Source organism: Ranitomeya variabilis, chromosome 2, assembly GCF_051348905.1.
Source record: "Ranitomeya variabilis isolate aRanVar5 chromosome 2, aRanVar5.hap1, whole genome shotgun sequence".
Lineage (NCBI taxonomy): Eukaryota > Metazoa > Chordata > Amphibia > Anura > Dendrobatidae > Ranitomeya > Ranitomeya variabilis.
In genome coordinates, this window is record NC_135233.1 from 853,940,693 (window position 1) to 853,962,812 (window position 22,120).

At 47.9% G+C, this 22,120-nt stretch overlaps 1 protein-coding gene across 1 annotated transcript in view; it reads right to left on the bottom strand.

Moving 5' to 3' along the window:
• Nucleotides 1-22,120, bottom strand: part of LOC143803981 (uncharacterized) — a 521,136-nt gene that overhangs the window by 142,509 nt on the left and 356,507 nt on the right. Inside the window, exons 98-103 of the mRNA XM_077281733.1 lie at nucleotides 18,874-18,993; nucleotides 10,305-10,424; nucleotides 10,018-10,137; nucleotides 7,556-7,675; nucleotides 7,216-7,332; nucleotides 6,475-6,594 (exon numbers count right to left, since the gene is read on the bottom strand). Coding sequence (XP_077137848.1) covers nucleotides 6,475-6,594; nucleotides 7,216-7,332; nucleotides 7,556-7,675; nucleotides 10,018-10,137; nucleotides 10,305-10,424; nucleotides 18,874-18,993 — 717 coding nt within the window. The remainder of the gene's footprint in view (nucleotides 1-6,474; nucleotides 6,595-7,215; nucleotides 7,333-7,555; nucleotides 7,676-10,017; nucleotides 10,138-10,304; nucleotides 10,425-18,873; nucleotides 18,994-22,120) is intronic.

Below are 22,120 nucleotides of genomic sequence, written 5' to 3' on the forward strand. Positions count from 1 at the left end.
GGAATGCTCCACGGCTACTTCTAGTGTTGGTGTCAGGATTAGGGATTGCGGTCAGTTAAGTTACCACCTCCTCAGAGCTTGTCTCTGGTTTTGTTTTGACCACCAGGTCATCTCGGTGTGCACCTAACCACCAGGTCATCTCAGTGTGCACCTAGCCACCAGGTCACTTCGCTGTGCACCTAACCACCAGGTCATTACAGTGTGCACCTAATCTCCAGGTCTTCTCAGCGTGGACCTTACCACCAGGTCATAACAGTTAACTTCTTCTTATTCTTCTTCTTATTATTAGGCTTTTTTCTGCAATTAATGCGTCCCGAACCGCTGCACGCACAGACTTCAGTGAGGCGTCATTTAGAAGCCAGCGTCCACGAGAGGTGTGCTAAGTATTTTTCATGTCGATCCGATTTGTAGTTTTTTTAAAAATTGCATTTAAAAAAAAAAATTTCCCATAGGAAATAATGGCGAAGTTTCAATTACCCCCTACTTGACCTTCCAAACATGGCAGCTATGCAAATGTACGGTGTCCATTTTAGGACATGATCATTTATCAAAGTCAAACATCAGAATAAAGTGACTATGACACCCTCTCGTCCCGTGTGTGAAAAGTAAGTGCACCCCCGTTCCCGTGTGTGAAAAGTAAGTGCACCGAGTGGCCCTGCCCCCCAAATCGGACCCCGAGTGGCCCCGCCCCCCAAATCAGACCCAGAGGGGCCCCGCCCCCCAAATCAGACCCAGAGGGGCCCCGCTCCCCAAATCGGACCCCAAGGGGCCCCGCCCCCCAAATCAGACCCCGAGGGGCCCCGCCCCCCAAATCGGACCCCGAGGGTCCCCGCCCACCAAATCAGACCCCGAGGGTCCCCGCCCACCAAATCAGACCCAGAGTGACACCGTCCACCAAATCGGACCCAGAGTGACCCTGTCCACCAAATCGGACCCAGAGTGACCCCGCCCCTCAAATCGGACCCCGAGTGACCCCGCCCCCAAAATCGGACCCCGAGTGACCCCACCCACTAAATTCACACCTGAGGTTCCCCGCCCTCTAAAGTGGCACCTGAGGTTCCCCACCCACCAAATTGGCACCTGAGGTTCCCCGCCCAACAAATTGGCACCTGAGGTTCCCTGCGCACCAAATTGGCACCTGAGGTTCCCCGCCCACCAAATCGGCACCTGAGGTGCCCCGCCCACCAAATCGGTCCTGAGGGGCATCTAAGTGTAAAACTCTTGCAGGGGCAGCCTGGGCACCATTCCAAAGCACTATCTGTAGTTCCTTCAGGAAATACCCATCTAGTTATAAAATGTTTTACAGTGAAAAAGAACTTTTCGCCAACTTTATCATGTTGAACTAGACGCAAAATGTAATAGTAACCTTAGAGTAAATTAAAAATGTTTATTTTATTTTGCCACTCTGTTGGGCAGATATCAGCTATCAAATGATTTGGTATCTAATGAGATCATTTTCATTAAGTCCAAGTTGGCATTATTACAGAGCTTTCAGTGGGGGACAGGTACTTTTTCCTTATGTAGCACATTGCCAAATCATAAGCAGAAAGCAATACATCCAGAAAAAGAACACGCACCACAAAATGTTGCTCAGTATCTCAAATGTAACTAGATGGGTATTTCCTGAAGGAACTACAGATAGTGCTTTGGAATGGTGCCCGGGCTGCCCCTGCAAGACTTTCACACTTGGGTGCCCCTCAGGCGCTGGTTTGGTAGTTGTAGCCCCTCAGGGTTGAGGCTTGGTGGGCCGGGTCACTCTGGGTCCGATTTGGTGGGCCGGGTCACTCTGGGTCCGATTTGGTGGGCCGGGTCACTCTGGGTCCGATTTGGTGGGCCGGGTCACTCTGGGTCCCATTTGGTGGGCCGGGTCACTCTGGGTCCCATTTGGTGGGCCGGGTCACTCTGGGTCCCATTTGGTGGGCCGGGTCACTCTGGGTCCCATTTGGTGGCCCGGGTCACTCTGGGTCCCATTTGGTGGCCCGGGTCACTCTGGATCCCATTTGGTGGCCCGGGTCACTCTTGGTCCGATTTGGTGGCCCAGGTCACTCTGGGCCCGATTTGGTGGCCCGGGTCACTCTGGGCCCGATTTGGTCAACCCGGGTCACTCTGGGCCCGATTTGGTGGCCCGGGTCACTCTGGGGCCGATTTGGTGGCCCGGGTCACTCTGGGTCCGATTTGGTGGCCCGGGTCACTCTGGGTCCCATTTGGTGGCCCGGGTCACTCTTGGTCCGATTTGGTGGCCCGGGTCACTCTGGGCCCGATTTGGTGGCCCGGGTCACTCTGGGCCCGATTTGGTCAACCCGGGTCACTCTGGGCCCGATTTGGTGGCCCGGGTCACTCTGGGCCCGATTTGGTGGCCCGGGTCACTCTGGGCCCGATTTGGTGGCCCGGGTCACTCTGGGGCCGATTTGGTGGCCCGGGTCACTCTGGGGCCGATTTGGTGGCCCGGGTCACTCTGGGGCCGATTTGGTGGCCCGGGTCACTCTGGGTCCGATTTGGTGGCCCAGGTCACTCTGGGTCCGATTTGGTGGCCCGGGTCACTCTGGGTCCGATTTGGTGGCCCGGGTCACTCTGGGTCCGATTTGGTGGCCCGGGTCACTCTGGGTCCGATTTGGTGGCCCGGGTCACTCTGGGTCCGATTTGGTGGCCCGGGTCACTCTGGGTCCCATTTGGTGGGCCGGGTCACTCTGGGTCCCATTTGGTGGGCCGGGTCACTCTGGGTCCCATTTGGTGGGCCGGGTCACTCTGGGTCCCATTTGGTGGCCCGGGTCACTCTGGGTCCCATTTGGTGGCCCGGGTCACTCTGGGTCCCATTTGGTGGCCGGGTCACTCTTGGTCCGATTTGGTGGCCCGGGTCACTCTGGGCCCGATTTGGTGGCCCGGGTCACTCTGGGCCCGATTTGGTCAACCCGGGTCACTCTGGGCCCGATTTGGTGGCCCGGGTCACTCTGGGCCCGATTTGGTGGCCCGGGTCACTCTGGGGCCGATTTGGTGGCCCGGGTCACTCTGGGTCCGATTTGGTGGCCCGGGTCACTCTGGGTCCCATTTGGTGGCCCGGGTCACTCTTGGTCCGATTTGGTGGCCCGGGTCACTCTGGGCCCGATTTGGTGGCCCGGGTCACTCTGGGCCCGATTTGGTCAACCCGGGTCACTCTGGGCCCGATTTGGTGGCCCGGGTCACTCTGGGGCCGATTTGGTGGCCCGGGTCACTCTGGGTCCGATTTGGTGGCCCGGGTCACTCTGGGTCCGATTTGGTGGCCCGGGTCACTCTGGGTCCGATTTGGTGGCCCGGGTCACTCTGGGCCCGATTTGGTGGCCCGGGTCACTCTGGGCCCGATTTGGTCAACCCGGGTCACTCTGGGCCCGATTTGGTGGCCCGGGTCACTCTGGGGCCGATTTGGTGGCCCGGGTCACTCTGGGTCCGATTTGGTGGCCCGGGTCACTCTGGGTCCGATTTGGTGGCCCGGGTCACTCTGGGTCCGATTTGGTGGCCCGGGTCACTCTGGGTCCGATTTGGTGGCCCGGGTCACTCTGGGTCCGATTTGGTGGCCCGGGTCACTCTGGGTCCGATTTGGTGGCCCGGGTCACTCTGGGTCCGATTTGGTGGCCCGGGTCACTCTGGGTCCGATTTGGTGGCCCGGGTCACTCTGGGTCCGATTTGGTGGCCCGGGTCACTCTGGGTCCGATTTGGTAGCCCGGGTCACTCTGGGTCCGATTTGGTGGCCCGGGTCACTCTGGGTCCGATTTGGTGGCCCGGGTCACTCTGGGTCCGATTTGGTGGCCCGGGTCACTCTTGGTCCGATTTGGTGGCCCGGGTCACTCTGGGTCCGATTTGGTGGCCCGGGTCACTCTGGGTCCGATTTGGTGGCCCGGGTCACTCTGTGTCCGATTTGGTGGCCCGGGTCACTCTGTGTCCGATTTGATGGCCCGGGTCACTCTGGGTCCGATTTGGTGGCCCGGGTCACTCTGGGTCCGATTTGGTGGCCCGGGTCACTCTGGGTCCGATTTGGTGGCCCGGGTCACTCTGGGTCCGATTTGACGGGCGGCGCCACTCTGGGTCCGACTTGGCGGGCGGCGCCACTCTGGGTCCGACTTGGCGGGCGGCGCCACTCTGGGTCCGACTTGGCGGGCGGCGCCACTCTGGGTCCGACTTGGCGGGCGGCGCCACTCTGGGTCCGACTTGGTGGGCGGCGCCACTCTGGGTCCGATTTGGTGGGCCGGGTCACTCTGGGTCCGATTTGGCGGGCCGGGTCACTCTGGGTCCGATTTGGTGGGCCGGGTCACTCTGGGTCCGATTTGGCGGGCCGGGTCACTCTGGGTCCGATTTGGCGGGCCGGGTCACTCTGGGTCCGATTTGGCGGGCCGGGTCACTCTGGGTCCGATTTGGCGGGCCGGGTCACTCTGGGTCCGATTTGGCGGGCCGGGTCACTCTGGGTCCGATTTGGCGGGCGGCGCAACTCTGTGTCCGATTTGGCGGGCGGCGCCACTCTGGGTCCGATTTGGCGGGCGACGCCACTCTGGGTCCGATTTGGCGGGCGGCGCCACTCTGGGTCCGATTTGGCGGGCGGCGCCACTCTGGGTCCGATTTGGCAGGCGGCGCCACTCTGGGTCCGATTTGGCGGACGGCGCCACTCTGGGTCCGATTTGGCGGGCGGCGCCACTCTGGGTCCGATTTGGCGGGCGGCGCCACTCTGGGTCCGATTTGGCAGGCGGCGCCACTCTGGGTCCGACTTGACGGGCGGCGCCACTCTGGGTCCGATTTGGCGGGCGGGGGCCCTCTGGGTCCGATTTGGCAAGCGGGGGCACTCTCGTCCGATTTGGTGGGCTGGGTCCGATTTGGTGAGCGGGGCAATAATGATAAGACTACAGATAGTGCTTTGTAATTGTGCTGTACTGTCACTTTAAGAGCTGATATTATCTGACAAAACTTGTGACCTGGTGGGCTGGTAGAGTTTATAGGCGTTGGCATAGTAACTGGGTCTCACTGCGCATATCAATGAGGTAATCAGCCAGGTGGCAGTTATTTTTAGAAATTGCCTCAGAAATCAGGCCCATTATAAACGTATTGGAAAATTTCCCTATTGAAATGCATTGAGACACTTTTTTCAAACGCAAATTGCACCAAAACTACAAATCCGATCGACACGAAAAATACTTAGCACACCTCTCAGGAACGCTGGCTTCGAAATGACACCTCACTGGAGTCTGAGTTTAGCGGTTCGGGCCGCATTACGTGCGGACTGAATAATAATAATAAGAATAAGAAGTTTACCACGGTGGAATAACAGTATAGTGCTTTGTTCCAAAGCACTATAATGACATACAGCCCTGATCTCCTGATTTAACCTTGTGTATGATTAGAAAGTGCTGGGAGTAGAGCACAGATGACTGACACATTGCAGATTAAGTCATAGCAGTCAGTGAGGAAGGAGGGGCAGCACAGCTGAGTTTAGCAGTGTCACATTAAGAACCCTTGTATGATCTCTCCTCCTCTCATAGCACTGTTAACTATGTTGTACTGTTGATATCCCCAAACTTCCTGTCTGGAATTCACAGCTCAGAGATGTCCGTAATCACATTTACGTCTGTTGTTCTCACGGAAACCTGGCAACTTGTATTCCATTTGCTGTGACAGCAGAACAGGCTTTCAATACATCTTATTCAGCAGTAGTCCTTCCTAATTATGATTGGTTAGAATCATAGATGGGTAAGAAGTAAACACCCCCAGTGAAATCTCTGATAACGCCATTTTGGAATTAAGAAAACTTAACTCAATAGGTGCCAAATATGATGATTACGAATATCATCACAATGAAGAGGTGAAATTAAAAAAAATAACAATCTTCTCTGCAACCACTAGTACAATCGGTGAAAGGTCCTCTTTAACTAATGAGATAACATTATAGGTGGATGTGATAATAAAAATGTTTTAATCTACATACATTATTTGCTCTCAACTGAAAAACCATTGAGATCACAAATGAAACAGGTTTTGATAGGTTCTCTTGCTTTAGGAAGAATAAAGATTTCCCAGTCCCCATATATCTGCTGCTCTAAGGGAAGATACTAGATATGGTGTGACTTGAGTCACATGACCTGGTCCGATAGTCACGTCAGAAATTTGGGATCATCAGACAAAGGCCATAAATACTGCCTCCTACCTGCAGCATCAGCAGCTGTTCTTTTTTATAAGTTGGCCTGGCACAATGTCAAAACACAATTATGAAGTGAGGCCAAACCATCTCACCAAAAGAGGAGCTCGGGATGCCATAAGGTAAGAGGCAGCTCTCGCAGGTCTCCTGCCTGACAGCCACAGATTACTTACTGACTTGGCTGCTGAACCAGGTCCTGTGAACTGATTTGCACCATCTCTAGAAGGTACATAATATTGATTGCATCTTCTCCAGTGTAGCCTTAACTAACATAATCCTGTCACTTCCATTACTTTCCCATATTGCTGATGTATTCTCCTTACCTGTGAATCCAGCATTACATGTACAGATATAACTTCCCACTGTGTTGATACAGTTGGCGTCAGATGAACAGTTGTTCTTTCCTCCACATTCATCAATATCAGCACAATATGACCCATTACCTGATCACAACACAGAAATGATGACTTATTACTGAAGCCTGTGATTAAGAGCTCATCCACACTTGTCTTACAATATGGTAATAAAGGATCATTGGACGGTGCTAAATTGTGTTGGACAATCTGCAGCCAAAGTCTCTCAGTAACACAACGCTAAGTTACAGAAGTTTGCATCGACGTCACCTTATTTTAGTCATTAAGAAGAAAAAACTACTGGTAAAATCATTCTATGAAAATACAAAATGCAAATATTGTGTCTGACAGCCTCACACATCATTAATATACAGAATGTTACAGCCCCGTCCATCAGTGTAAAATAATCCTAAATATACATATCAGGGACGGACTTATTATTGGTGCAACCGCACAGGGGCCCAAGTGGTAAAGGGGCCACTACCGCCTCCACAGCCAGAAGCAGCTTCATTCACAGACATGTAAATGGGTGCACTATGATGAGTTGTTGGAAGGCAATCGGCCCATATGTTGAACAGGGACCTTTTCTGTCTGTGTCTGCACCAGTATGTGTCATTTACGGTTTTGTCATTGATATTGGGGAGCTATTAACTGCAGATGGCATCCTGAGAAAGGTTGTACATACAGACATCTCTAGTGATAAGTGATTACCTTGGTATCCATCATTACAAGTACAAAGGCCTCCTGCTATATTACTACACGTTGCATTAGTAGAACAGTTACTGGCATCTGTACATGGTGTCAGAGCCTCACAGTCATATCCATCACCTGGGAAAAGAGCATAATGTAATGAATGATGTATAATGATGAAAGGAACATATTTATGGCACTTAAAATAAAGGATTATTTTATTGTTATTAAATTATATTTTACAGATTGACAAAAATACACTTGAATAGATTTCTGGTGGGATCCCTGCTGCACAGCATAATGAACTTTACACTAAAGTATAGTAAAAAACAGGATTCAATGAAAATAAGTCAGAACTCACCCCAGAATCCAACATTACAGGCACAGGTGTAATTTCCTATTGTGTTATTACAGGTGGCATTGGGTGAGCAAGAATTATTGGTCTCACATTCATCAATATCCTCACAGTGGGTCCCGTTACCTGATCAATGTAACATGTGTCAGTTATCAGAGGATCTAACAATAGACGTATATGTGAAAATAAAAATTTACTACTGAAAACATATATTGTAAGTTGTTATTTGGAAAGTCACAACCAATATGGTCAAATTACTTTGGCATAAGTTATGGTTCGCGTATGAAGTGCCGATAAGACTGACCTACAGGTTATTTCCCCTAAATTTGAACTGTTAATACTTTATATATAAAAGAAGGAATTCAATATTCTTTATAAGAGCTAATATATTATTTTTTTTATTTCATATGAGCATGATGTTACCTTTCTATGGCAGTATATCAAAGTGTTGTTTCACATGTACACCCAGGCTTACCCAGGTACGCACTGAAGCTGAAATTCAGCCCTGGCATTTGAAATCACAAAGGCCCATGCGGTCTCCATCCCCAAGCACCAGATGGGATATTTTACTAATATTACCCCAGATGGAAGAAAGCAAGATTTACTACAAGATCAATATTTCTAAGGATACCCATGGCCTGCTGGGGTAAGTGACGGAGTCAGGGACTTTGTGCTCTGTCATAACTCTTAACAGTATGGGTGTCTTGAGAATACTGATTCTGTTAACAACATAGCAGAAAAGGTGGCCCATGACCAGACAGGCCCTTCGGCATTTGCCAGAATTGCCAGATGGGCAGTCCGGCCCATTTTGCTTTTGACACCCATTAATACAGTTATATGAAAAAGTTTGGGCACCCCTACTGAATCTCCTCTGAAGAGTGGCATCATGGGCTCCTCAAAACAACTGTCAAATGATCTGAAAACAAAGATTATTCAACATAATTGTTCAGGGGAAGGATACAAAAAGCTGTCTCAGAGGTTTAACCTGTCAATTTCCACTGTGAGGAACATAGTAAGGAAATGGAAGAACACAGGTACAGTTGTTTTTAAGGCCAGAAGTGGCAGGCCAAGAAAAACATCAGAAAGGCAGAGAAGAAGAATGGTGAGATCAGTCAAGGACAATCCTCAGATCACCTCCAGAGAGCTGCAGCATCAACTTGCTGCAGATGGTGTCACTGTGCATCGGTCAACTATACAATGCACTTTGCACAAGAAGAAGCTGTATGGGAGAGTGATGCGAAAGAAGCCATTTCTGCAAGCACGCCACAAACAGAGCTGGCTGAGGTATGCAAAAGCACATTTGGAGAAGCCAATTTCTTTTTGGAAGAAGGTCCTGTGGACTTATGAAACCAAGATTGAGCTGTTTGGTAATACAAAAAGGCATTATGCATGGCGGAAAAAAACACAGTGCGTTGTATAGTTGACCGATGCACAGTGACACCATCTGCAGCAAGTTGATGCTGCAGCTCTCTGGAGGTGGTCTGAGGATTGTCCCTGACTGATCTCACCATTCTTCTCTGCCTTTATGATGTTTTTCTTGGCCTGCCACTTCTGGCCTTAACAAGAACTGTACCTGTGCTCTTCCATTTCCTTACTATGTTCCTCACAGTGGAAATTGACAGGTTAAACCTCTGAGACAGCTTTTTGTATCCTTCCCCTGAATAACTATGTTGAATAATCTTTGTTTTCAGATCATTTGACAGTTGTTTTGAGGAGCCCATGATGCCACTCTTCAGAGGAGATTCAAACAGGAGAACAACTTGCAAGTGGCCACTTTAAGTATCTTTTCTCATGATTGCATACACCTAGCTATGAAGTTCAATCTCAATGAGGATACAAAACCAAAAAAAAGTGCTTTAGTAAGTCAGTAAAAAGTAGGTAGGAGTATTTAAAACAAGAAAATGATAAGGGTGCCCATACTTATGCACCTGTCAAATTTTGTTTGAATGCAGATTGCACATTTTCTGTTAGTACAATAAACCTCATTTCAAGGCAGAAACATTACTGTGTCCAACAGTTATTAGATATATGAAACTGAAAAAGCTGTTACAAAAAAAAAAACAATTTTTATAGAACACTAAGCTTAAGATTAATAGGGGTGCCCAAACTTTTTCATATAACTGTAAGTACACCTCATTGTATGCATTTTAGTCAGGATACTTATGTAGAAGACTTTATCAGTAACTGCACTTTTATAAACAGTTACATGATTCATCCAATACTGGACAACTCTTCTTAACTGCTACAGAGGGGCCATACGAAATAGAAAAACACATCTTGACTTCTCGGAAGACAGATCTTCTGATGACCATGTGACATTGTTTTGTCATGTGACTACTGCAGCCAATCAGAATCCTTTACCATTACATCAGAACAGACGTTTGCGCTCTTTAGCAGTTTAGAACTGATTGTGCAGGGGTGAACAACCAATTAAAGAAAGGTGTAAGCAAAAATCAATAAGAACTCACCTGAGAATCCATTTTTACAAGAGCAGCTGTAATTTCCTATATTGTTAGTGCAGGTTGCATCAGGTGAGCAGGTATTACCGGTCTGACACTCATCAATATCATCACAGTGGGTCCCGTTACCTGATCAATGTAAAAGGATTTACAGTTAATTGAGGCTATTTATATTTTCTTATGGGAAGAATAAAGGAAGAGCTACTGCAAGCTCTCACTGATATCAGTGCCGCTGATAGTGACAATGCCACTTTCATATCAAAGCGATAATTAAATGTAATTATTAATTTTCTTACCTGAGAATCCATCATTACAAGTACAGATGAAACTTCCTTTTGTGTTAGTGCAGGTTGCATCAGATGAGCAGATATTACTGGTCTCACATTCATCAATATCATCACAGTGGGTCCCGTTACCTGATGAATATATAATTAATCACAGTTTACTGAGGATATACAGATGTAGCACATACCACGATGCAGCAAGATATTTTACTACAAAATACTGTAACTTGACACCAAACATGACAGGTCCCCCATGCCCCCAACGCAGCAGCATTCACCTCTGTAGGGTTAAGCTCACTGAATAACCAGTCCTGCATAGCGTAATTCAGTTAGGCTACGTTCACATTAGCGTTAAGCTAATGTGCGTCGGGTTTGCGTCGGCGACGCAGCGGCGACGCATGCGTCATGCGCCCCCTATACTTAACATGGGGGACGCATGCGTTTTTTTTTGTTGCGTTGTGCCACACATGCGTCTTTTTTGCCGCAAGCGTCGGACCAAAAAAACGCAGCAAGTTGCATTTTTCTTGCGTCCGATTTTCGGCAAAAAACGACGCATGCGTCGCAAAACGCAGCGTTTTTGCGTGCGTTTTGCCGCGTTTTGGCGTGCGTTGTGCGTTGCGTCGCCGACGCAGCGGCGCACAACGCTAGTGTGAACTTAGCCTTAGATAAATGCATAAAAAAGCAATTATAATATCCCCATTTCCTATGCTAATGAGGGCTTTGACTAGTAGATAGGGCATTAGTTGCCCCACAGTAGTCAGCCCTCTTTCCATGTTATTACGCCCCTGTGGGCATCATCGCCAGCTCATCCACAGACCGACTTCAGAGGCATAGTGCGTATGACTGGAAGCCATCTTCTGAACTTCTAGTTATGTGCAGTGCGGATCAGAAGCCTGGAAGGGTACACACTGTTTAAAAGACCCTGTAGCTGTGAGCAGGTAGCGGGATGCAGTAAATGACAGGAGGAAGAGCCAGAGTTACCTGGTTTATTAACAGGGGTGTACTCCACGCAGGGAGGTAATGGGTTCTGTAGAGGGTATGAGGGTGAATAATAGCACGATATGAATGAGGGGCATGGTAACAAATTAAGCAACTGTTCATAAAAGTTTTAACTTATCACTCCTCCGGCTTCCTGGCTGCAGAGCCTTAAGTTCCAATGGTGGCACCTACTCAACTGGCGTGTGATGGCTCTGGTTTCATCCTGTAGAAACTGGAGGTCCGGTTACCGGCGATAACGAAGAATCCTCGTTGTTCCAAGCGGGGTCCTGAATCCACGGTTCGTCGTATGGGGTGCAAAACAGTCTGCCACACCGCCAGAGCGTGACACAACTCGGAGGAGGTATGAGCTATGACACAGTTCTGGCTGAAGAAAACTGTGACAAAGGCCATTTTGGCCGAAACGTTGTAATTTTGGGATGGCAGAATAAAGACTTCTGTAAATATTTTTCACCTGGAATGGATGCTGCTCCATCTTTTTCTTTTGTGAGTATTGGTCCTATTGGATGCCTGGACTTTGGAGCGTGCAGTGTTGTGAATTTGCGTTTTGCTCCCTCTAGTGGTCATTAGTGATTTTACTCTGGAGCTTCTGTCTTCTCCTTTATGCTCACCTGGGCCGTTAGTTCAGGGGCGTTGCTATATAAGCTCTCTGGACCTTCAGTTCAATGCCTGGCATCGTTGAAATCAGAGCTAATCTGTTGTGCTCTTGTGTACTGATCCTGGTTCCTGCTTGTTAAAGCTAAGTCTCTTCCTTGCTTTTTGCTTTTGTTTTGTATTTTTGTCCGCTTGTTCTAATCTGTATCCTGACCTTTGCTGGAAGCTCTAGGGGGCTGGTGTTCTCCCCCCGGACCGTTAGACGGTTCGGGGGTTCTTGAATCTCCAGCGTGGATTTTTATAGGGTTTTTGTTGACCAAATAAGTTATCTTGCTTTATTCTGCTATTAGTAAGCTGGCCTCTCTTTGCTGAACCTGGTTCATTTCTATGTTTGTCATTTCCTCTTACCTCACCGTTATTATTTGTGGGGGGCTTGTATCTTGCTTTGGGGTCCCTTTCTCTGGAGGCAAGAGAGGTCTTTGTTTTCTTCTCCTAGGGGTAGTTAGATTCTCCGGCTGGCGCGAGTCATCTAGCGATCACCGTAGGCATGATCCCCGGCTACTTCTAGTGTTGGCGTTAGGAGTAGATATTTGGTCAACCCAGTTACCACTACCCTATGAGCTGGATTTTTGTATCTCGCAGACTTACACGTACCTCTGAGACCCTGTCCACTGGGGTCATAACAGTATGCCAGGCCAGTATTGAATGTTTGATGCATTGCAGAAGTGGGATTATAAGAAAGAAAATTTTGAGTTTTTTTTTTTTTCCCTCTCTCATTTTTTTTTTTCTTTTCCCCTTTACCTCAGAGTGGCTTAAGCTTGCTGCAGACATGAATGTCCAGACCTTGATTACAAGTGTGGACCAGCTTGCTGCACGTGTGCAGGGTATACAAGATTATGTTATCAGAAATCCTAGGTCTGAACCCAAGATACCGATTCCTGAACCGTTTTCAGGAGACCGATTTAAGTTTAGGAATTTCAGGAATAATTGTAAATTGTTTTTGTCCCTGAGACCCTGTTCGTCTGGAGACTCTGCTCAACAAGTAAAAATTGTTATTTCATTCTTACGGGGTGACCCTCAAGATTGGGCTTTTTCGTTGGCGCCAGGAGATCCGGCATTGGCTGATATTGATGCGTTTTTTCTGGCGCTCGGTTTACTTTATGAGGAACCCAATCTTGAGATTCAGGCAGAAAAAGCCTTGCTGGCTATGTCTCAGGGCCAGGACGAGGCTGAAGTGTATTGCCAAAAATTTCGGAAATGGTCCGTGCTGACACATTGGAACGAGTGTGCACTGGCTGCTAATTTTAGAAATGGCCTTTCCGAAGCCATTAAGAATGTTATGGTGGGTTTTCCTATTCCCACAGGTCTGAATGATACCATGGCCCTGGCTATTCAAATTGACCGGCGGTTGCGGGAGCGCAAAACCGCAAATTCCCTCATGGTGTTGTCTGAACGGACACCTGATTTGATGCAATGTGATAGAAAAACCGCAAATTCCCTCATGGTGTTGTCTGAACGGACACCTGATTTGATGCAATGTGATAGAATCCTGACTAGAAATGAGAGGAAAATTGATAGACGCCGGAATGGCTTGTGCTACTACTGTGGTGATTCTACACATGTTATCTCAGCATGCTCTAAACGTATAACTAAGGTTGTTAGTCCTGTCACCGTTGGTAATTTGCATCCTAAGTTTATTCTGTCTGTAACTTTGATTTGCTCACTGTCATCTTATCCTGTCATGGCGTTTGTTGATTCAGGTGCTGCCCTGAGTCTTATGGATCTCTCATTTGCTAAGCGCTGTGGTTTTATTCTTGAACCATTAGAAAATCCTATACCTCTTAGGGGTATTGATGCTACGCCATTAGCAGAAAATAAACCGCAGTATTGGACACAGGTTACCATGTGCATGACTCCTGAACACCGCGAGGTGATACGTTTTCTAGTTTTGCATAAAATGCATGATGTGGTTGTTTTGGGGCTGCCATGGTTACAGACCCATAATCCAGTCCTGGACTGGAAGGCTATGTCAGTGTCAAGTTGGGGCTGTCGTGGTATTCATGAGGATTCCCTGCCTGTGTCTATTGCTTCTTCTACGCCTTTGGAAGTTCCGGAGTATTTGTCTGATTATCAGGATGTCTTTAGCGAGTCCAGGTCCAGTGCATTGCCTCCTCATAGGGAATGTGACTGTGCAATAGATTTGATCCCAGGCAGTAAATTTCCTAAGGGAAGACTGTTTAATCTGTCGGTACCTGAACATACCGCTATGCGTTCATATATCAAGGAGTCTCTGGAGAAAGGACACATCCGTCCGTCTTCTTCCCCTCTTGGTGCGGGATTCTTTTTTGTGGCTAAAAAGGACGGATCTTTGAGGCCTTGTATTGACTATCGGCTTTTAAATAAGATCACTGTCAAATTTCAGTATCCTTTGCCGCTGTTGTCTGACTTGTTTGCCCGGATTAAAGGTGCCAAGTGGTTCACCAAGATAGACCTTCGTGGTGCGTACAACCTTGTGCGCATTAAGCAAGGTGATGAATGGAAAACCGCATTCAATACGCCCGAAGGTCATTTTGAGTACTTGGTGATGCCTTTTGGGCTCTCTAATGCCCCTTCAGTTTTTCAGTCCTTTATGCATGACATTTTTCGGAACTATCTGGATAAATTTTTGATCATTTATCTGGATGATATTCTGTTTTTTTCTGATAATTGGGTCTCGCATGTGGAGCAGGTCAGGATGGTCTTTAAAATTTTGCGTGAAAATTCTTTGTTTGTCAAGGGCTCAAAGTGTCTTTTTGGTGTACAGAAGGTTCCCTTTTTGGGGTTCATTTTTTCCCCTTCTGCTGTGGAGATGGACCCAGTCAAGGTCCGAGCTATTCTTGATTGGACTCAGCCCTCGTCAGTTAAGAGTCTTCAGAAGTTCTTAGGTTTCGCTAACTTCTACCGTCGTTTTATCGCTAATTTTTCTAGCATTGTGAAACCTTTGACGGATATGACCAAGAAGGGCTCCGATGTGGCTAATTGGGCTCCTGCTGCCGTGGAGGCTTTCCAGGAGTTGAAACGTCGGTTTACTTCGGCGCCTGTTTTGTGCCAGCCTGATGTCTCGCTTCCCTTTCAGGTTGAGGTGGATGCTTCAGAGATTGGAGCAGGGGCCGTTTTGTCGCAGAGAGGCCCTGGTTGCTCTGTTATGAGACCTTGCGCCTTTTTCTCTAGGAAGTTTTCGCCTGCTGAGCGAAATTATGATGTGGGCAATCGGGAGTTGTTGGCCATGAAATGGGCATTTGAGGAGTGGCGTCATTGGCTCGAGGGTGCTAAGCATCGTGTGGTGGTCTTGACTGATCACAAAAATCTGATGTATCTCGAGTCTGCTAAACGCCTGAATCCTAGACAGGCCCGCTGGTCATTGTTTTTCTCCCGTTTTGACTTCGTTGTCTCGTATTTACCAGGTTCAAAGAATGTGAAGGCCGATGCTCTTTCCAGGAGCTTTGTGCCTGATGCTCCTGGAGTCGCTGAACCTGTTGGTATTCTTAAGGATGGAGTTATCTTGTCAGCTATTTCTCCAGATCTGCGACGTGTGTTGCAGAGATTTCAGGCTGATAGGCCTGATTCTTGTCCACCTGACCGACTGTTTGTGCCTGATAAGTGGACCAGCAGAGTCATTTCCGAGGTTCATTCCTCGGTGTTGGCAGGTCACCCAGGAATTTTTGGCACCAGAGATCTGGTGGCCAGATCCTTTTGGTGGCCTTCCTTGTCAAGGGATGTGCAGTCATTTGTACAGTCCTGTGGGACTTGTGCTCGAGCTAAGCCTTGCTGTTCTCGTGCCAGCGGGTTGCTCTTGCCCTTGCCTGTCCCTAAGAGACCTTGGACACATATCTCCATGGATTTCATTTCTGATCTTCCGGTGTCTCAAGGCATGTCTGTAATCTGGGTGATATGTGATCGCTTCTCCAAGATGGTCCATTTGGTTCCTTTGCCTAAGCTGCCTTCCTCTTCCGATCTGGTTCCTGTGTTTTTCCAGAACGTGGTTCGTTTGCACGGCATCCCTGAGAATATTGTGTCAGACAGAGGATCCCAGTTCGTTTCCAGATTCTGGCGATCCTTTTGTAGTAGGATGGGCATTGATTTGTCGTTTTCGTCTGCTTTCCATCCTCAGACTAATGGACAGACGGAGCGAACTAATCAGACTTTGGAGGCTTATTTGAGGTGTTTTGTCTCTGCTGATCAGGACGATTGGGTGACCTTCTTGCCGTTGGCTGAGTTTGCCCTTAATAATCGGGCTAGTTCCGCCACTTTGGTTTCGCCGTTTTTCTGCAACTCTGGTTTCCACCCTCGTTTTTCTTCGGGTCATGTGGAACCTTCTGACTGTCCTGGGGTGGATTCTGTGGTGGATAGGTTGCAGCGGATCTGGAATCTTGTGGTGGACAACTTGAAGTTGTCACAGGAGAGGGCTCAGCGCTTTGCCAACCGCCGCCGCGGTGTGGGTCCCCGACTACGTGTTGGGGATTTGGTGTGGCTTTCTTCCCGCTTTGTTCCTATGAAGGTTTCCTCTCCCAAATTTAAACCTCGTTTTATTGGTCCTTACAAGATATTGGAAATCCTTAATCCTGTATCCTTTCGTCTGGATCTTCCTGTGTCGTTTGCTATCCACAACGTGTTTCATAGGTCCTTGTTGCGGCGGTACGTTGTGCCTGTAGTTCCTTCTGCTGAGCCTCCTGCTCCGGTGTTGGTTGAGGGCGAGTTGGAGTACATGGTGGAGAAGATCTTGGATTCTCGTCTCTCCAGGCGGAGGCTTCAGTACCTGGTCAAGTGGAAGGGCTATGGTCAGGAAGATAATTCCTGGGTGGTCGCCTCTGATGTTCATGCGGCCGATTTAGTTCGTGCCTTTCACGCCGCTCATCCTGATCGCCCTGGTGGTCGTGGTGAGGGTTCGGTGACCCCTCACTAAGGGGGGAGTACTGTTGTGAATTTGCGTTTTGCTCCCTCTAGTGGTCATTAGTGATTTTACTCTGGAGCTTCTGTCTTCTCCTTTATGCTCACCTGGGCCGTTAGTTCAGGGGCGTTGCTATATAAGCTCTCTGGACCTTCAGTTCAATGCCTGGCATCGTTGAAATCAGAGCTAATCTGTTGTGCTCTTGTGTACTGATCCTGGTTCCTGCTTGTTAAAGCTAAGTCTCTTCCTTGCTTTTTGCTTTTGTTTTGTTTTGTATTTTTGTCCGCTTGTTCTAATCTGTATCCTGACCTTTGCTGGAAGCTCTAGGGGGCTGGTTTTCTCCCCCCGGACCGTTAGACGGTTCGGGGGTTCTTGAATCTCCAGCGTGGATTTTTATAGGGTTTTTGTTGACCAAATAAGTTATCTTGCTTTATTCTGCTATTAGTAAGCTGGCCTCTCTTTGCTGAACCTGGTTCATTTCTATGTTTGTCATTTCCTCTTACCTCACCGTTATTATTTGTGGGGGGCTTGTATCTTGCTTTGGGGTCCCTTTCTCTGGAGGCAAGAGAGGTCTTTGTTTTCTTCTCCTAGGGGTAGTTAGATTCTCCGGCTGGCGCGAGTCATCTAGCGATCACCGTAGGCATGATCCCCGGCTACTTCTAGTGTTGGCGTTAGGAGTAGATATTTGGTCAACCCAGTTACCACTACCCTATGAGCTGGATTTTTGTATCTCGCAGACTTACACGTACCTCTGAGACCCTGTCCACTGGGGTCATAACAGTGCAGCCTTCAGCTGTGTGCTGTTGGTTACTTTTTTGTACAGTTCTGGCTGAGTCACCTGGTCTGTCTTAGGTGGCATGCACACAATAACCACCAGCCCGGAGCGTCTGTAACTTGCGGTCACGGGGGATAACGGGTACCCGGCAGAGGTTTGTCCACAGTCAGTGTAACCATATGTGGGGAGTCTACAGTGCGGGCCTGACCTCACACGATGCTCAGAGAGCGGAGAACTGACCTTCCCCTGCTGAGCGCTTCTTCCTGCCAAGTCTGCCCCTTTTTTCCAGCGCAAAGAGCCTTTTATCAACGTTATGCCCCATACTGTCAAGTGCAAAGGTCGGTCCGGGTTGAAAAGCTTTCCCCCTGGAAACAATGGTGACAGTTTCGGAACCTGATGCAAGAGAGGTACCCCCAGTCCGGTCTATCTTCTTACATGACACTGCCGAAAGGAGCAGCGCTCATGCACGAGTTTTACATGAGCTGGCGATGACACTGATAAATTATGTTATCACGCTTACAGGGACGTCATAACATGGAAAGAGGGCTGATTAGTCTGGAGAACTAACACACTATCTACTAGTCAAAGCCCTCATTAGCATAGGAAATGGAGATTGAATTATGTTATACAGGGCTGGTTAGACAGACTTTTTAATCATACATAGGCGAATGCTGCCAAGATGGAGGGCATTTGTGACCTGAGAGCTTCCGTTTAAGTGTCCAGTTGCAGCTTTCTATAACATGCCATTGTTAAAGGGGATATCCTCACTGTTCAGTTACATTTTGTAGTTGAGTACAGTTTACTATAAAAACAAAAATGGAACATGAGAAAGCCCCAGTCGGAGCCACTGAGCTCTCTGATTCACTGATGCTCTGTAGCCATGACTTCATTGCTTTAGCCAATGACACTGGGAGCAGATGTGGGAACTCACTGGTGGACACAGGGAAGGAGAGTTCAGCTCAGGTTGTTTTCTTCTATAACCGTCTGCTATCAAAATGTAACTGAAAGGGAACAACCCATTTAATGCATTATGTGCCAAGCTAAAGTATGCTACATCTGTAACATCAGAGGTAAATGTGAAAGTGAAAAATTATTCCTGAAACATTTCAACAATTTATTATTGTGCAAATCAGAAGCAAGAGCTAATTAAAGACTGGACACAAATTAGAGATCATGTATGACATGTCAATTAGACTGAGCTACAGTTTATTACATCAGATTTTTAATAGGACCATGGCTCTATTTGTTTATAATTATCAGAATTAAATAACCGGAAAATGACGACTTACCTGAGAATCCAGCATTACAGGCACAGGTGTAATTCCCTATTGTGTTAGTGCAGGACGCATCAGGTGAGCAGATATTATTGGTCTCACATTCATCAATGTCATCACAGTGGATTCCATCACCTAATTAATATAAAATGTTTTACAGTTAAAAAGAAATTTTCACCAACTTTGTCATGTTGAACTAGATGCAAAATGTAACAGTAGCCTCAGAGTAAATTTTATTTTTTTTTTATTTTGCCGCTCTGTTAGGCAGATATTAACAATCAAAAAATTTGGCACCCAATAAGATCTTTTTGATTAAGTCCAAGTTGTCGTTATTACAGAGCATTCAGTGAGGGACATGTAATTTTTCCCTATGTAGTACCTTCTTCCATCGGCACATGTCACATGACTGTAGGTCACCGATGGGTTGGCATGACAACTCGGGGTCAGCAGAAGACCCTTGTGGTTGTCATTGCTTGATGGCTATGAGCCCCGCCTGGTGGTCGGCGCACATAGCAAGTGAGCAAATCTGCTGTATAGAGCAGGACTGCAGCCCTGCTCTATGTAGCAGAGGCGATCGGACAAGTGCAGCTTCTAGTCTCCCATGGAGACTATAGAAGCAAGTAAAAAGTTTTAATTTAAAAAAAAAATATATAAAAAACATACATATAAATGTTCAAATCACCCCCTCTTTCGCGCCATACAAAATAAAACAATGAAAAAAAATCAAATATACACATATTTGGCATTGTGTTCAGAATCGTCCGATCTATCAATATAAAAAAAAAATTAATCCAATCAGTAAATGGCTTTATCCACTGAGGAATTTTTATGGCTTTGTGCTATGAAAGCCAGTCCTCTCCCTAAACCCCTCATCCCCCCTCCCGCCTGATACCAGCATAACTGGTACAGCAAATTTCAAACCGCATGGGACTCTTTTGTTCTTGAAAAGTTATGTACTTGGGCACCGATCAGGGATAGCGATATAAAAGTTACATATTCCGGATGTCCAATGAGAAATCTATAACTCACTGATATCACTAGGATCTAAGCCAACGAAATGCAAGGAATGGATTTCTCCGTAAGCGGGTCATACATCTATGCCGTGTTTATACTTAAAAGAACCCCCATGACGTGGTGAGCACAGGGGCGGATTATAATGAGGTCAATGTGGGCGGTAGCCCAGGGCCCAGTGATGTGGGGGTGCCCTGGGTAACCGTTCAGATTGACCGCCGCCATCAGGGCATTACTGCCCTGACTGGTGTATGGGCCCGGCGAGCAGAGGGGGCCCGCATCGGGCCCCTACCAGCGCTGCGGCAGTTTAACGCTATTGACATGTGGGCACGGGCCCGCACGTCAATAGTCAACAGCCGCCAGCCAATCAGAGGCTGGCAGCTGACATCAGCCGCAGTGCGCACGTCAAAGGCGTCTGATGTCATTGTCAGTCACCGGCGAGTGCATGCTGCTGGAGGGAGCAACGCCGAAGGAGCACGGACAGGTGAGGAAAACTAGGTTTTTTTTTGTTGCGAATGGCAATCCGGGGGACCTGGCCCAGAATGCTGGACACACTGGGGGCAATATGCTGGACACACTGGGGGCAATATGCTGGACACACTGGGGGCAATATGCTGGACACACTGGGGCAATATGCTGGACACACTGGGCAGAATGCTGGACACACTGGGAGGCAATATGCTGGAGACACTGTTGCAGATTGCTGGACACACTGGGGGCAATATGCTGGAGACACTGGGGCAGATTGCTGGACACACTGGAGGCAATATGCTGGACACACTGGAGCAGAATACTGGACTCATCGGGGCAGAATACTGGACTCATCGGGGCAGGATGCTGGACACATTGGGGGCAGAGATGCTGGACATTGGGGAAGAGATGCTGGACATTGGGGGCAGAGATGCTGGACACTGGGGGCAGAGATGCTGGACACTGGGGGCAGAGATGCTGGACAATGGGGGCAGAGATGCTGGACAATGGGGGCAGAGATGCTGGACACACTGGTGGCAGGACTGGAGACAGATGGGGCAGGATTGGAGACATGGGACAGAATTAAAGACATGGGGCAGGATTGGAGACAGATCGTGCAAGATCATGGGGCAGGATGGATACGATGGAGACTGATGGGGCAGAATGGGGAGATCATATGGGGCAGGATGGATACTCATGAGGGCAGGATGGGAGAACATATGGCTGATGCCAGGAATGAGATACATGGGGCCAGGATGGGGAATTTTATTATTACCATAGGGGCTAATTAAGGGATATTATTACTGCAGTGATGTATTTATTTTATTTTTTGAGGACACTGATTTAAATGGGGGGGTGGTCCTGTTACTGTGTAGAGTGACACTATGTTGCCTCTTTTTCTTCATGTGGTGTAATGTAGAAGTTGGGAAAAAATAAGTAATGTGTTCTGCAAGCGGAGCTCAAGATAACTGTGTTATTTCCTGCAGAGACGAGTCCTGGCTAGATGAAGTGATGGCGGTCTGTGCTGGATGAAAGATGAAGGACTTCACATAGAGACGGCACTGGTGAGTAAGTGTGCTACCTATACACTGACACTATACACTGTATACTATATACAGAGCTCCTGTGTATAATGTCACTGGTGATGACTGTATTACCTGTACACAGACACTGCATACTAAGTACAGATCTCCTGTGTATAATGGCACTTATGGTGATAGTATTGTGTTTTTTTTGTTTGTTTGTTTGTTTTTTCTTCCTAACTGAAGGGTAAATTGACTAGATCAATGGAATTTTGACAGGTTATAGTTTCACACAGCAACTATTTTTCTGGAACAATCTGGTACAGGTATATGATGACCCCGTCACATGACACCATCACATGACCGGGGAGCCCACAGTGTCTGAACAGCCCGGGGCCCTGACTACCCTTAATCCACCCCTGGGTGAGCATCATGATCATTGTGTCGTTCGTCTCTGAGGTTCATACAGCGAGTTAAGTATAGCGAGTGAGGTCACCACAGGGAGAGAGTCTTGGTTGTGGGCACAGAGATAACTGAGGGAGACATCAGTCTTCCCGTCTTTTGTCCCAGCTGTAAACACTGCCTACCTTTTTGGAGTAAAATATATAATATTATAAAATTACTAGTTTTGTTTCTCCATGCTCTGTAACGTATTGTGACGTCCTCTGAAGTGAATTACGCTACTAATCTGGGTTGGCTCCAGACCCATTATTAATTAAGAAATCGGAGCAAGAGGCAGCGGATTTGTCCTGTGCATT